General features: G+C 38.6%; 2 protein-coding genes across 3 annotated transcripts; one reads left to right on the forward strand and one right to left on the reverse strand.

The window, feature by feature from the left end:
- Nucleotides 1-3,047: 3,047 nt before the first annotated feature.
- Nucleotides 3,048-6,947, reverse strand: CMPK2 (cytidine/uridine monophosphate kinase 2). Of its 2 annotated transcripts, none has more exons than XM_053459614.1 (5): nt 6,133-6,947; nt 5,841-5,958; nt 4,992-5,193; nt 4,169-4,402; nt 3,048-3,229 (listed from the first exon to the last, which is right to left on the reverse strand). In XM_053459614.1, the coding sequence occupies exons 1-5, from the start codon at nt 6,826-6,828 to the stop codon at nt 3,193-3,195; spliced, it is 1,287 nt and encodes a 428-aa protein (XP_053315589.1). In that variant the 5' UTR covers nt 6,829-6,947; the 3' UTR covers nt 3,048-3,192. The 2 variants fall into 2 exon arrangements, with proteins under 2 accessions (XP_053315589.1, XP_053315588.1); XM_053459613.1 differs by having other exon boundaries at nt 3,049-3,332.
- A 4,678-nt stretch (nt 6,948-11,625) lies between these two features.
- RSAD2 (radical S-adenosyl methionine domain containing 2) lies at nt 11,626-16,340 on the forward strand. The gene is made up of 6 exons (XM_053459743.1): nt 11,626-11,957; nt 12,254-12,415; nt 13,300-13,529; nt 14,845-14,994; nt 15,652-15,684; nt 15,772-16,340. The coding sequence occupies exons 1-6, from the start codon at nt 11,648-11,650 to the stop codon at nt 15,934-15,936; spliced, it is 1,050 nt and encodes a 349-aa protein (XP_053315718.1). The 5' UTR covers nt 11,626-11,647; the 3' UTR covers nt 15,937-16,340.
- Nucleotides 16,341-16,561: the final 221 nt, after the last annotated feature.

Consider the following 16,561-nt stretch of genomic DNA (forward strand, 5'->3'; position numbering starts at 1 on the left):
TGCTACCATGTTAACGAATGTTTTGTATTTTTAAGTAAACATGATAGCATGCTGCAGGCTGATCTATTGTAAAAATATTTAATCAGGGTAAGTGCATTTGAAATATAACTAGCACTTTCCAATGTACCCTGTGGATATAGCAGCATAAAGGAGTTTTATATTCTAGACCCTTTTTTCGAACAATAATGAAAATGTATCTGCCTATTCAGACTTAGTCCAATTTACATAATATCTGTAAGCAAACCAATATATAAATATGCTATGGAGTGACCTGACTTTGAGTTATTTCAATTTTGAATATATTTAAGAGTTGAAAGCAATGAAGTCACAACAAACACTATATTTGTATTCTAAGTTGTATACAAGACAATCCAAATTCTAAAAAAAACATGGAAACAGCAGAATGCGCAGGAGGTTAATTATAAAGAGCAATTCTAGTGCAAATGTAAAAATGGTTTTATCATTAGAGCAACCAATGTGACAGTCCAATCTACAAGGACATACCGTTGGTTGCTATGGTGATAACAACAAATAGCAAGGAAACTCCATCAATAGGCAAGTAGGAAGGTACAGGTAGACTATTTGATTTCCATAGGCTTATTTTTGTCTAGCAGTTTTTGGTAGCAGTATAAACTGCTTTGTGTGCCCACTATGTAGGAGGTGAGAGTAGGTTCTCACCCTATTGAGAGTGTGCCTTGACGTGGCAGGGGGAGCTTAATTATGCTTTGGCCAATTCATATAACCTGGGAACTCCTCCGTCTTGACACACCCCGCTCTCGCCCACTTTACCTTTAAAAGGGGGGTTTCCGGCTGCCATCAACGGGAACACCCCAATGTCAGTGGGACCGCCCCCAGCAGAACCTCCCAATAACATCAGCGGGAACACCCCCGATATCAGCAGGAACTCCCACTGACATCAGGGGAACCTCCCACCGACGTCAAGGGACCGCCCGCTGACGTCAGTGGGCAGTCCTGGCCGCGTCCCGCAAGGGAAGTCTCCGGGTAGCAACCAGAAGTTCAAAGGTATCATGATGAATTAATTACCAAGCACCATTTATTATTAAAGTAATATATTATTTTTTTGTTAAATTTGACTCCTCAATACAAAACATTTTTGTTCCATTTGAATGTCAAGTGTACATGTCAATTCATACGCAGGTCAATTGCAAGTTTCAATACCAACCATTATAGCATATTTTTACTTAATGTAGCAGCTCACAAATAGTTTGTAACTTGGCAGTCGAGTTAACTGGATTTCCCAATGGGACCATTTTTCTTTCCAAAATTGGCTTGGCTGTCCAGTTGCAAGAAGCCACTCTTTTATGAGTCGACTCCATGGAGCTTTATGTGTGAATGCTTCGATAGAAAGAGTGTCATGTAGCTATAAGTCCCCTTATGAAATTAAGAAATGATGAACATGTGGCATGTTATTCTATGCATCCTTGTCTATAATGTCTAAATGAAGTACATCATTCCTCTTAGATTCTGTGTGGGTTTAGGCATTGATTTTTCTTAAGGATCACAAATGTCTTCCCATTGTACTGTGCTATGCAAACTCAAATGTTTTTACTCATGCTATCTTCCACCAATAATATATTTTTGTGTAATTAGCATACCTAGGCACTCTCTAGGTTAAAGCGAGTATTTCCAGTGGAAACCCTGTATCCTGGACTATCTGGGTCAGTTTTTTCTTTATTTGGACCTGGGGATAAACATTTGGCCTTATATACTCCATACTCACTTCCCTCCCAGTCATAGTAACATAAAAATTTAGGTTGATAAAAAAGATATAAGTCCATCCATTTCAACCCTGCTTTTGATCCAGAAAATGCAAGAAGAAAAATTGTGACATTTCATGACCCCACTCAACCCGCTTCCTTCTTGAAACAAGGGGCATAAATAGGTAAATCCTGTACTCGGGACTTACCTCTTTATCCTTAATGCTGTCGGCTTTCTCTGAGGAGACAATCACCCGCTGGGACCCATGTAAGGGCCGGCCCTGGTTCTAGGAAACTGGACTGTACATGGCAATTCGCATATATAAGATTAGCAAAATTGGTTATGTAAAAAGGAGTGTAAGAAACAATCGTTCAGCGGCATTAGCTGCTTTTTTCTCATTTATATCAGGTTATGCCAGGAAATAAGAAATCAGCCATGTTTCAAAAAAATTGAGAAAATGTTTTTTACTTAATTGACCACTAGAGGGGGACATTTTACCAGGCACTGTGTTTTCCATCCAGTGTCTGCAGTTTTTCTATAGTTAAAAATGCAATATTAAATGCAATATAAAATATAAAATGCAATTCAGCATTTTAATTAAACCATTAATCTATAGAACATGAGGGATATGTTTTAATAACTAGAAACACTTTTACATTTCTTACAATTTAATATTTCATAATATTAGACGTTACAACATCACAGTGAATCATAAGGAGGCACCCAATGTTATAATCAAATCTGGGGTAAAACATTGGTTTTATCATAAGACGCATGTGTCGAATCCAAAACTATACATTTTTTGAAACGTTTCATTTGAGAGCCTTAATAAACGTTTCATTTTATGGACTGTTCACTTTATGCCTAATCGTGAAAACATCTAAACAATATAAACAAGCACAACTTTACAATTAATAATAATTAACCAGAAGAGATGTAGAATGACAATGTTTCCTGTTATCAAATTCTCTTCAACAATTCTGATTCCTTGTGAAACAATATTCAGAAGATTTTTTTATAACCTAACACAATGATTAGAGAATTATTTTCTAGGTTTTTTAACATTTTTTATAACATACATTTTGTGATGCAAATCCATTAAAAAATACTAGTTACGTGACACATTATGACATAAACAAGCTTCTCTGCAGCCTTTGTATGACCAAATCCTAAATCTGTAGAAAGTCCTTGCCAGCTCTGAACTCAAAATACTTTGTGTTGGTGATCATATCTAGACTGATGCTTGATTATTTTCCTGATGATGTTTAGGTTTAAGATGCCCTTGTGGTAGTGAATTGATGGGCTCATAAAATGTATGTGAACCATCCCTAAGTCTAGGGAAAAGTTTTAAATATGGAGCAATCACGTAGAACCAAAAGGAGTGTCCTTGTTAATGAACTCATATTTAGCAATTTGTCCAGGGAGGGTCGTTAATATGTCTCCCATGTGATTCATAGTTCCTCGCTGATTTTTTCATATAGGTTCTTCATGGAGCAAGAGCACAATATTTCTGTATAATAGATAAAGCATTTCTTAAAACAACCTCCTTTGAGGCACTAGCATCAATTATTTTGCAGGCAGGATTTTCCATTCTCTTGTATGCTTCTTCCACCCTAGAAAATCAAAATAGTAATTATCAGCAACAATATCATAAAATAATACAACATATTATATAATTGTACCCAGTTTCATATATGTAGATTGTGCCCCTTTCATGGAGTTTGGGAAATCAGGAGCAGGACAGGATATTTTGCTTACAAAATAATTATTAATATTGTACATTGCTGAGTTCTTCTGAGAATGTCAGGTTTCCAGCAGAGCGAAATGTTATAAACTCTGTAGCAGTGAATTTATTATACTAGGGTCATCTAAACTCTGCTGTTAACCATGGATTTAATCTTTGAAAGTGAAAGGATACAAGCTGCCAAAAAATACTTGAGAGGATTATTTGCCATGATAAGCTCCGTTAACTCCATTTAATATATCAGTTAATATTAGAAGGTTATTATACTCAATATATTTGTACAAGCGAATCACCTTGGTTGCAGGCTGAATACACGTGAACGCACTCTGCAGAATCTAAGAGTGTGACGTGCTGCCACGTGTATCCAGGAGTCACTTATCGCCCGCTGGTCATACATTGTAGGGTCCAATTTTAATCTCCAAAGAGCTGCTGGGGTTCTTAGGACCCAGCCACAGCTGTAATGCCTCACTAACTAGGACCCAAAGTATTGGAAAGAAGTGAGTGATACTGTTTAGTGAGGTCTTCAAAGCATATTTTACTCAACATCTACCCTACGCAAGTTGGGCCACTAAAAGTTATTACAAACCTATTTTTGGAGTCACTTTCAAAAACCAGCAATGTAGGTTTATTCCAAAGAACATTGTTCGATTATCATGGGTTATTTCTACTGTATACTACACGCAAGCTGAATGTCTTTGCACATACTTTTGCCGAAACATGCTGTTAACCGCCAGCTCTTTCTCTTCCAGCGTTTCTGCCAGCCCTCTCTTGCGTAGTCGCAATATTCTTTCCACGTCACTGACAGTCAATAAAATGACCAGGTCCGGTTTTAGAAGGTCTTCTGGCCACTGGTAGATGGCATCATGTCTGGCTGGAAGGTTATACACACCGCCTCCTATTTCGGTGGCTATGGCATATGCAGCGGTACTGTGCCAATACCTGATATGAAACAAGGGCATCGTTTTGTTCTAAAGGAATTTAAATGACATACTCTGTATATATGCATTCTAGCCCTACATATAAAGATGATAAATACGTAGATGACTAGGACACACTGCTACCAGTTTCCTTTGTTACGTATCATAATCCCCATTGTAATCTTAAACCATTATAGTCAAGCAAAGAGCTGGCATTTTCTTTCCATCGCACATGGTAATGTAAACAAAATCATATGGGGTAGACCTTGAAATTATTAAATGGTATAGACTGGTTCTAGTTTTATATCTATAGATTATTCGATGAAATATACAAATTGATTTGATTATTATTTATTGATTTACATATCGCCATCATTCTGCTATATGATTGGTAAGCAACACATGAAAAATCTGGACTAGAAATGGGTCCAGAAACTGAAGGCAAGGAAGACAATTGATCAAAGGAGCTTACAATCTAGTACATTTTGGTAGGTAATAAAATACAACATTAAAGACACAGAAAACAAGATTCTTGAACACATGAAAAATGTCTAGCAGACCCAAGGCTATCCCAATAAATGCCTAAAGCCAAAATGCCTTCTTTTACTAACCTGTCCACGATAACCGGAGATCTCTGAGATGCTTCTGCTATTTCAGCTGCTCCTATGTAATTCCCCACTGCATAGTACGCTCTCCTTAGAAGGGACGGCTCGTGGTCAAAGATTTTCCTCCACTGGCTGATGCAGTCCGGGGGTGATTTAAGCAACGTGGCATTCATGGAATCCTTTAGAGATTCCGTTAGAGTACTTTTCCCTTCGCAATAAAATAAATTAGTTCAACTTGCATATTTCGGTTCATATTTCGCTTCTCATCACAGCTGAGATGTTGGTTTCCCTCTCCCCAGTTTTCCTACCTCTTCCCGCGCCCATCTACCGACTCCTTGACTTCTTAGTGAACAGACCCAAGAATCACCTTGTGTTTTGATTGAAGAAGGGAAAGATGTTTGATGCTGAGCTCTATGGTACTCAGAGTTTGAGGCCAGCAACACAGGGACTATACTGCTCAGCTTAACTGATAAAGTCGAACATGAACACTTATTTCACCCCAACTGACATATCATTCCAGATACCAGAGGTTTAACCCCTTAATGACAAAGCCTGTACCTGTACGCTCAAAATGCATTGTTTTCAATGGGTTTAGGGACCGCCCATTGTCCTTAAGGGGTTAATGCGAGCCGAATAGCAATGTTGTTTCAGCTTGTGGGTTAATTCCTTGAAATTAACTGTTAATGGGCTGCATTTTATACTATTATATTAGATGGGCCATTAATTGTTTCTATGACACATTTAACTACACTTGAACTACAAACAAAATGGTCTTGATTATAAATATATGTCTGTGTGTGTGTTTGCATGTGTGTTATAGTTTAGAAAACAACCTGCATTCAAGTAACTTCTTACCAGTTGCATCAAGTCCTTCAATTACAATGACTGGAAAGCCTCCTTTAGTATGAATGATTTTATTTTTTTCCTCCAGTAGGTTTAAAATATGGCTAGCATCAGGAATGAATGCTGAACACTGAAAAAAAAACATAAAAAAAACAAATAGATTGTCTACAATAATTATGAATCTCATTATTAATTCCCCCTTGGAGAACCTTACAATGACTCCTTAATTAACTAATCACACCTAATTGGTTGATGATAAAATATATGCCATCATAATTTCTATGTAAACATACTTAGTACTTACCTCTTGCAAGACAGCACAAGCATCCTCCAAATTGTAAAAGACAGCGGACCTCTTAATGTTAGCCACTAGGGGGCATGGTGTAGGTGCCTCCACTCTCACCACCTGGCACGTTTCGGTCTCTTTCCCTTCACCATCGAAGTTCCGCATATTCTGCCAGATTTCACCCCCTGGCCCTGCCCGGTAGCTGCAGAAGCGAACTTGCTCCTTGTACTCCTTTAGCAGGGTCTCCAACATGCTTTCAATGGAGGGGCAAGGTTTTGTATGCACTACAAAGAACCCCCTTTCTAGAGACCCAAAAGGGTCATTTGGAAGGTATGAGAAGAGCCTTAGAACGTGACAGTTCCCCTCCAGCTGCTGGGTCATCTGCTGCCCCAATGTTTTATGTAATTTAACTGCACTGATCCTATGGGGGGTAGTTATGGACACTGAATGGGCACAGCCACCTTGGGACAGTGCTGGCCACCCAGATGGGCTGACAGAGGAAAGGCTGCTGCCCTGGCATGTAAAGTAGAATGGATGGGTATATCCTTCAGTGGAGCCGGCATCCACAGCATACACACGGGCTTCCCAGGCTGAAGTGTCCTGGCTCAGACAGCTGGCCATCATCAGGGAGGATTTAAACCTAGCTCTCCACTTGTAGACCAGCAGTGAGAACGTTCTGTGTGAGCTCCAGCTCTGCACCAAGGAGAGGAACATCTCAGGAGAAGAACATCTCAGGAGAGGAACATCTCAGGAGAAGAACATCTCAGGAGAGGAACATCTCAGGAGAAGAACATCTCAGGAGAAGAACATCTCAGGAGAAGAACATCACAACCTCTCCTCTTATTACGGAGATCACATGAAAGGAAAGTGAAACTAAGGTCAGTTCCGGGGAATCGAAACTCACTGGAGTTAGCACTTGTTATGATGAATCACAAATTCCCTGTGCGTGGAAAGTTTTGCTTCTCTGGATGAGTTCGTGTCGGTTTCTATTTTCCACTCCGATCCCGGCTCAGTCACTCATGGGGCAATTTGTTTTTCAGACTGCACGGTTATTTATTGATCTGGAAGTACAGTTCTTACTTTTGTGGAACATAATGGAAACATAGATTTTATTTAACCCACACAAATTATATATTGTGTATATACAAGTAGCACTTTTTAAAGCTATATACAAATGCAAAAAAATGGGATTTAAAAAAAAAAAAACATTTATTCATGGTTTTGCAGGTATATAAAAGTTATACAGAGATAAATGAGATAAAATACCAAAAATGCCTAACTTGCCCTAATTGTAAACCCACATTTTATCATTTTTATTTGTTTTCTATTTTTTTCTATTTTTAACCCCTTGTTAACCCTATCTTATTCCCCCCCTAACTATCCCCCATAACACTTACTACCCGATGTAGATTAAAAATTACACATAAAAAATTAACCCCTTCAGGTCAAATAAAAAACAGTGTCTTATTTTATTTTTTCCTGGGTCAGTTTGTTTCTGTTTTCTATCTCTCTCCATGTCATGAGAAGGAGAAAGACATAGAACTGAGACAAATGCAGTGCTTATAACAACTTCCTTTGTCATGGAACTGAATGCAATTGGAGCATCACAAAGAGCCAATGAGTTTAATGTGGAAGAACTTGACTGGTCCTGACCTCAACCCCCTTGAACACCTTTGGGATGAACTGCGAAAGAGATTGCGAGGCAGGCCTTCTTGTCCAACATCAGTGTCTGACCTCACAAATGCTCTACTGGATGAATGGGCAAAAATCACCACAGAAACTCTCCAAAATCTTGTGGAAAGAAGAGTTCAAGCTGTTAAAGCTGTAAAGGGGGACCAACTACATGTAATTAGCTGGTATTGAGACTCTTGATGTTAACCCTTTAATAGCCAATCATGAAGATTTTATATGGTTACTCACCAAATATGTTAATGAAATGGCTCTAATACAGGTCCTCAAAAAAACCTTGATTTTTCATTATTTAAATATAAACTGTGTGTGAGCATGGAAGTGTATGTGTAACTGTGCATGAACATGAATGTGTAAGTGGTTTTGTGTGAGAGGGAGTATGTGTGTGAGTAAGTCTGTGCAAATGCGAGTGTTTGTCAAAATGTGTGCCAGTGCATATGTGAGTTACCAGGGTTTGTGTGAGCATGGATATGTGTTTGTGTGTGAGCATGTATGAGTGTGTGTATGAGCATGGATGTGTATGCACATGTGTGAGCATGGATGTTTAAGTATATTTGTTGACCTGAGTGTGTAAGTGTGTGTAAAAAAGAGCACTGTAGAGTGCAGAATTTGTGTGTGAGCATGAATGTGTAAGCATGGATGTGTTTGTGTATGTATTTTAGCATGAATGTGTATGTATAAGCATGGATGTGTATGTGTAAATGTGTGAGAGGGAGTGTGTGGTCAAATGTGTGCCAGTCCGTATGTGAGTTACCACAGTTTGTGTGTGAGCATGGATGTGTGTTTGAGAGCATGTGCGTGTGCGTATGACTGTGGATGAGTATGTGTGAGCATGGATATTTATGTGTGTATGTGAGCATAGATGTGTATGTGTGTATGATTGAGCATGGATATGCATGTGTGTGTATGGGCATAGATGTGTATGTGTGAGCATGAAGCGTGAATGCGAGTGTGAGAGAGTGTGAATCAGAGTGTGAGAAAGCATGAATGAGCATGGGAGAATTAATTTATTAATCATGATGAAACATAATGGATAAGGGTGTGATTTTGGTGGGCATGGGTGTGGCGAAGGGGCCATTTCGTTCCTGGACCCAGGCAGCACTACATCTTGGACCGGCCTTGCCAGTGATGTAGGCCTAGGGTGGCAGGTACAGGAGGGAAGGAGTACCCTTGGTACAAAACTAGGGGGCGAATCATCCTCTTGTGCAATCAAGCCCCCGAGCCCCCTCCCCAGTGACCTCAATCAGGGTCCTCTCCATGCGAACCTACCATTGCATGGTGACACCAATCATGTAGGGGTAATGATGATGGTTGCATAATTGAGAGAGACTGACAAATGATTGCTAGTATAAGCAGTTCCGTTTTAGAGAGAATCATGCAAATGTATGGTTAGAAAAAGAAGAGAGGTGATTAGTGACAGAATTAAGGAAACAAGAGAGATCAGGGGAAGAATGGCATACAGATGGTACTGCCAGGTGAAGGATCACATTAGTTTGCTAAAGGATGCAGAGTAAAATGAGAACAGAAGAGGTTATTCACTATCGTACAAGTTTGAAATCCTAAAAAAATTATTAACCCCTTAAGGACAATGGGCGGTTCCTAAACCCATTGAAAACAATGCATTTTGAGCCCGTACATGTACAGGCTTTGTCATTAAGGGGTTAAATACAATAGTGTATGAGTCCAATGCATAATAGAGATTGGAAATTGTAATGTATTGCTAATAAAATGAAAACCATACAAAAGATGTGGGTAATATGATTGACAAATACCTACTGAAACCAGTAGGTATCCCCCATGTCTCTGAATCACAATTATTAAATGTGGTCACTCTATAACTATTAAGATGTACACATTACGCTCGCAAAGATTTGCACTGCAATATTGAAGGGTTAAGTACATACATAGAAGTTTTGCACTCAAGCACTGAAGAGGTTTATTACACACATTAAAGTTTTGCATGTCAGCATTTATAGAACCAATCAAGGTGTCCAAGCAACGTGACCTTTAAAAAATATGAGTAAGCAGAGGGGGAGAATCCAGGCAGTTGCCCATCAGCCACCGAGGGACCCTGTGTGACCCTGTAAACATATATGTGAGAACACATCCATGAGGGCAATCTCACATATATGTTTAACCCTTAAGGACAATGGGCGGTCCCTAAACCCATAGAAAACAAAGCATTTTGAGCCAGTACATGTACGGGCTTTGTCATTAAGGGGTTAAGTAAGCCTCATTTGTTTTTGTTATTTTTTTTTGCCTGATGATACTCTTAATGTGTCCTTTTTTTCTTATGCTACATGCTGATTGATACTGTTGCATCCTACTGTTACAAGTCTAAAAGCTGGATACAGTATATCGAAGTGTGGACTATCTCTAACAACTGCCAGTCCTCTTCCTATCAAGCCTGTGAACACTGGAACAGTGCATTGCTCTATGTCTGGTAGTGTGATAATTATTAAAATTAAAATTATATTTTGTAAAAAAAATATAATTTTTGCTATATAAGCGCTATGGTCTTTCTGTATATATTCCTTTTTTGGGAATAATTAAAAAAAATGGCTTCCAATAAGTGTTTGAACAAGAATACTGGAAGAAAAACGCTGTACGTATGGTTTAATTCTATACTGTTATGTGTACATTATACACTACCGGTTAAAAGCTTTAGGACACCCCAATTTTTCCAGTTTTTATTGACATTTACACAGTCCAAGTCCAGTCAATAACCTGAAATGGTACAAAGGTAAGCGGTAAACTGACAGAGGTGGGAAAAAAAAGTTTAGGTTGACAAAAACTGAAAATCAATGTACATTTAAGAGTTACACATAAAGGCCTTTTCAGGGAAAAAGTAATGGGTTAACAACTTTCAGTTGCAGCAACGTAAATAAATGAATCCTTGAGAGTTTATGCTAACAATGCCTACAGGCGTCCCAACTTATGGAGCTGGTTTGGGATGAAGTGTACAGAAGACTGAACGCAAAGCAACCTACAAGTGAAACACATATTTTGGAACTTCTGCAACAGTGTTGGGAAGAACTTCCGGAACAATATTGGATTTCCGTTGTGGAAAGAATGCCTTGAGTGTGTTTGGCTGTTAAATCTACAAAAGAATCTACAAAATCTAACATTTAGATAACATGTTTGTTAAGGAAAATTATATTTTTTGCACTCCAAGTGTGGATAGGGGTTTTTCACACAAAAGTGAGCTGCAAACTATGAACGGTGATTGTTAGAAATAGTAAGTGCTGCACAGTGCCTCTCTCCACACAGCAGTGCCACTAACAGGAGTGCTGACGTGGACACGTCCCGAGTGGGACGCGTGTTTAGACGCCTCCTTCAAGTGCCCAAAATAAATCCAAGTCCAAGGGAATTTGCACAATGTTAAGCAGTTTATCTTCCCATCTGGTTCACTGGCACTTTATAAAGAATAAAATACAACATTGAGCAACGGACCTTGGACTGCAGTACTTGGATTTCTTTTGATTGTTAGAAACCTGTAGCACCAGAACACACATACTTTAGTGTTTGATACTGGAATCTGTTGGTGCAATATAAATAAAGAATAATAATTAATATCAGCCATACAACTTGACCCATTAGATAGATTCAATTAAAAATGTTTTTGAGAATGTACCACTAGGGGCGCTAGAGAGACGTGCATGTATACACTGCTTTCCTAAGTTTCAGTTCTGAACTCAGAAGGAAAACGAAACCAGCATTGACATTTTATCACTATTATATAATAGGGGCGGTGACAAAAACAAACACAAAACATATATAAATAGAGGCTGAAGAAGAACTGCACATTACCTACCAAGATCAAAGAGTGAGCGGATCCAGCAAAATGCTATCCATATTCAAACTGTCAATGATGGGCATATTTGCATTTATCTGGGACAATCTGAAGTTTCTCATGCAATGTATGAAGATGCAGTCTTTCTGGTGTTGGCTACAGTTTTTGGGATTAGAGAAAGTGACATCTCCAAAGAACTCGGTAATCCAGAATTCTCCTGGAGTCATCCCCACCAGTGTGAATTACCACTTCACTCGACAGTGCAATTATAAATGCGGATTCTGCTTTCATACAGCAAAGACATCTTTTGTGTTACCTCTGGAAGAAGCCAAGAAAGGACTTCACCTTTTAAAAGTTGCAGGTATATCAGTAAGGATCTATTAGTAAATCTAATATTTAACATGCTGTAATTCACAGCATATTCATACTAAATTCCCAATGCAAAGCATATTGATCCATAACAATATAATATGTCATGTTATATAGTTACAATAGACTATATATGATACATTTAATATCATCTGCCAATGTCTAGGACTTGTATCTGTGGACATAAACATATGTAAGGTTGATGATCACTTTTTAGATTGCAAAAGGAAAAAAAATGTTAAACTGATGTAACATAGATTTGACAAATATTTCAATGTTTTCTCCAAGGTATGGAAAAAATAAATTTTTCAGGAGGAGAACCATTCCTTCAAGACAGAGGGAACTTTGTTGGCAAAATGGTTCAGTTCTGCAAACAGGAGCTTAAGCTGCCAAGTGTTAGCATTGTGAGCAATGGAAGTTTGATCACAGAGAGATGGTTCAAAACATATGGTGAGTGGAGATATACAATATTGTCCTTATGCAGCAATACAGTTACTGGACTGCGGCTTGAGCGCATGCCAAGCTTAAGGGGTACTTTAATAATCTTACCAGTAGTGAGAGTACCTAAAGTGGGATTCACCCTACCTAATGAAAATTAACATGCTCATAGCTTAATGCAGGATATAAATCAATCATTATTCCTAGTACAATTGAATGTCCAGAAACTTACCCCAAATAACTTTTCAAGTGTGGAAAATTCTGCCTGACACATCATTTTACAGGAAATTGACACAAAAAACAAGCACTGATAAACTTTTGCTGTAGCATCTAAAAAAAAAACAATTCTGTGTTGTTTTTTTATGTGAATAAACATTCAGTCGAAAAAAATAAAATTACAAAAAGGGTTAACTGGACTGACCAGACTTATAATACAGGTGTTTGTAAAAATGTGTGTGCAATTTTAGATTTTGTGTGTTGCAAGGGTGACACTTGCATGTCCTTGCCTGCAACATTTTGCAAACTCTCCTTAACTCTCACAATAATTTAAACAAGTGTTCACTGGAAGGGTTAAACAACAATAAAACACCCTTCGTTACAGAACCCATGCTTTCCAAGCCTTACTCTTGATCATCCTACTCTTCAGCCAGTCTATATGTATGTCAGATGCTATTTACAGATACAGTTGTGCGACTGGTCCACCGTAAAACATTAGCACTCTTGAGCCGGGTCTCCCCACATTTTGTTACTGTAGGTCCTAATTCATGTGTGATTCACTGTTTCGCCATCGTGAAATGTATAAGTTAATTAATGGATAACGAGCATGATGTTACTGAGTCATTTTATATTATTAAACAAAATTCGTGACACTTTACCAGATTGTGTGCTTTTTCTAGGTGAATATCTCGATATACTTGCTGTATCCTGTGATAGCTTTGATGAAGAAGTTAACAAATTAATAGGACGTGGTCAAGGCCAAAGAAATCATGTGGAAAAGTTGATGCAGATCAGGAAGTGGTGCCAGGAATATAATGTGGCATTCAAAATAAATTCTGTCATCAATCGATTTAATATGGACGAAGACATGACCAACGAGCTTACGAGGATAAACCCAATACGCTGGAAGGTACGGTACACTATAGACAATAATTCGAGAAATATTGTAATTTGGTAACTGTAAAACATATTTATTAATTTTGATCTCTATACATATATAAAAACTCTTCGGCATAACTACATGGGTCCCATTAGGTATGACCCAGGGGCGTAACTAGAAGCCTCAGGGCCCCGCTGCGAGAATCTGTTAATCTACCCTCTCCCTACCCCCCATTCTCACTATCTACCCTCTCCCTACACCCCCATTCTCACTATCTACCCTCTCCCTACCCCCATTCTCACTATCTACCCTCTCCCTACCCCCCATTCTTACTATCTACCCTCTCCCTACCCCCCCATTCTCACTATCTACCCTCTCCCTACCCCCCCATTCTACCTACCCCTTTCTCATTATCTAACCTCTCCCTACCCCCCTTTGTAGGTCACTTACCGTGCAGTCCTGTGGTGTGGGCGCAAGGCCTCTGTCTCGCTGCTCTGCCGCGGTGCACGCGGCTTCACTGCTGAGCGCCGGCATATGACGCCTCACGCTCCCACCACTGCAGTCGGGGCGGTGGCAGGGAGCAGAGGAGACAGAAGGGCGCAGAGCGGTTGCTGAAAATGACCGCTCGGCACCCCTTGGGCCCCCCTGACTGGCAGAACTCCAGGGCCCGGTCGCAGTCGCGACCCTGGTAGTTCCGCCACTGGTATGACCGCTCTATCTGGTGGTCTACATAGAAACCTGAGACCTTTCTCAGTACACATGGACATGTGGGAAGCAGGATGAGGCATTCTTGCAGAGACACAGGTCTCCTAGTTCCTGAGTCACTATGGATTGCAGCCAAATGACACCCCTCCATTCCAGATAAATTATTGCAAATGTCTTCCAGCAGAGAATTTGGGATAATGGTCTCCAAGCTAGTTGAGTCCAACCTTGGATCCTCCAAGTCAGTCACAAAGACCACATAGTATTAGGGTGCTTTTGTTCCTTATTATAGGTCAGATTAGGCATTCATTTTGTAACACAAATTCCACCCTCTGGACCCTTCTGCTTATGACAACATTTCTTGGTCAACAAGACCTAGCGGTGTAGTTAAGAAATAAAGAAGTCTGCTCTGGTAGCTTACATATCTCCTGCTCCCTCAAAAGTCAGGGAGATAAAATGACACATGTGACAAAATGAATGATACTAATCAGATTGCACAAATATAATGCATGAGCATAAAGTTTTAATATGTTTATCAATCATCTAAAACAGTTATATTTGGAAATCAAAAGCAAATATATAAATATGTCTTCTAGATTTGCTGCTTTGCCAAGAAAGTTAAGTTACTGTTCTAAATCTACAGGTCTTTCAATGCCTTATTATTGAGGGTGAAAACTGTGGAGAGGATGCATTGAGACAAGCGGAGAAATTCATTATAAGTAATGAAGAGTTCAACAATTTTCTCAGTCGTCATAAGAACATTAAATGTTTGGTTCCTGAATCTAACAAGCAGGTAATATGTCTCTGATTTATTGAGGCATAACTATTATTCCCAATATTTCCACTCATGAGAACCTGGCAGGCACTTGGGTGAATTGCATTTCGACACAAAACATAAAAGCATACTATATATTATTATTATTATTATTTATATAGCCCCCAAAATTGACAATGCGCTTCTTACAGTCCATATATTCAGAGTATAACAAAATCAGAGTTGACTAAGATGGGCCGTTACGTAAGGTAAAGAGGGCCCTGTTCGCAAGCTTACAATATGTGTGGATTTCAGTGGTATTGGGGCAATGTGCTTTATAGTAGGTTCACCCATGATCACCTATGGTGTGTTGTCTCCAATGCTCCACCCACCTTCCACCTATGCCCCACCCACTCAATTTTTTTTAAAGGTCTATCAGCATCTTTTGTGCCTTTGCTTTTAGAAAGCCCTATTTATGACAGCCTTGAGTAGAGTTTTTTGACAAATTTTGCAAGTAAGCAATATATGTCGTAACACATCAGTGACTTGTAGATTTCCATCTTATAAAAATACGTTTTGTAAACGTCTAGGGCCACCTGTGAACTGGAAGACCAAAAGGGTTAATTAGATATAATCTAAAAAATCTATGCTTACCTGTTTGAACACATAACAATACGTTTTTTTTTTATTCCACAGATGCGCGATTCTTATCTCATTTTGGATGAATATGTAAGTTATTACAATTTCAATAATGTTTTAATAAATATATAATATAATACAATACAAAACCAATGCATTTATCTCCAATTGTTTCAGATGCGTTTCCTGGATTGCAGAAAAGGGCGAAAGGATCCTTCCAAATCCATCCTAGATGTGGGAGTTGAAAACGCAATTAAATTTAGTGGATTTGATGAGAAGATGTTTTTCAAAAGAGGAGGAAAATATGTGTGGAGCAAAGCAGATTTAAAGCTGGATTGGTGATAACGATTAAAGCTCTCACAAAATGGACTAGATGATATCTTTGCACTATACGTGTTTTATGAACAAATACTAATATTTACCCATAGCTTACAAAGGTTTAAATGCAATATTACGTAAATATGGTCCAATTTATTTAATAATCGAGAAAAAAATGTTTAATAGCAATGAGCAAGAATATATTTAGTTAAAGAGACTATGTAGTGTTTTCAGTGCAGAACATCCTAAATGATTTATACGTTATATTCAATTGATATGATGTATAGATCAAAGGAGATTGTTTTTGAGTTTATTTTTGGTCCCCTACTTATGACATCACGATGAGAAGACATATGCAAATTAACTATAGTAATTAAGAATAATTAATTTGAATACGGTGCCACTTGATGATGTCACTAATGGTTTGGCAAATGTATCCTGTATTTTTCTCTGGATTTATTAGGCACTACGCAGTTTTTTGTTCTATAAGAATGTACATTTTTTTCCTATGCTTCACATACTCACTGTTTAGGCGTCCTTTTAAGTAATGTATTAATGAAAGACATAGGAATGTAATTATAATGTAAAGGAACAGAGGCATAACACAAAACATTAGGACCTCCTGCCTCTCCGCATGTCTATGATATTT

Source organism: Spea bombifrons, chromosome 3 (genome assembly GCF_027358695.1).
Source record: "Spea bombifrons isolate aSpeBom1 chromosome 3, aSpeBom1.2.pri, whole genome shotgun sequence".
Lineage (NCBI taxonomy): Eukaryota > Metazoa > Chordata > Amphibia > Anura > Pelobatidae > Spea > Spea bombifrons.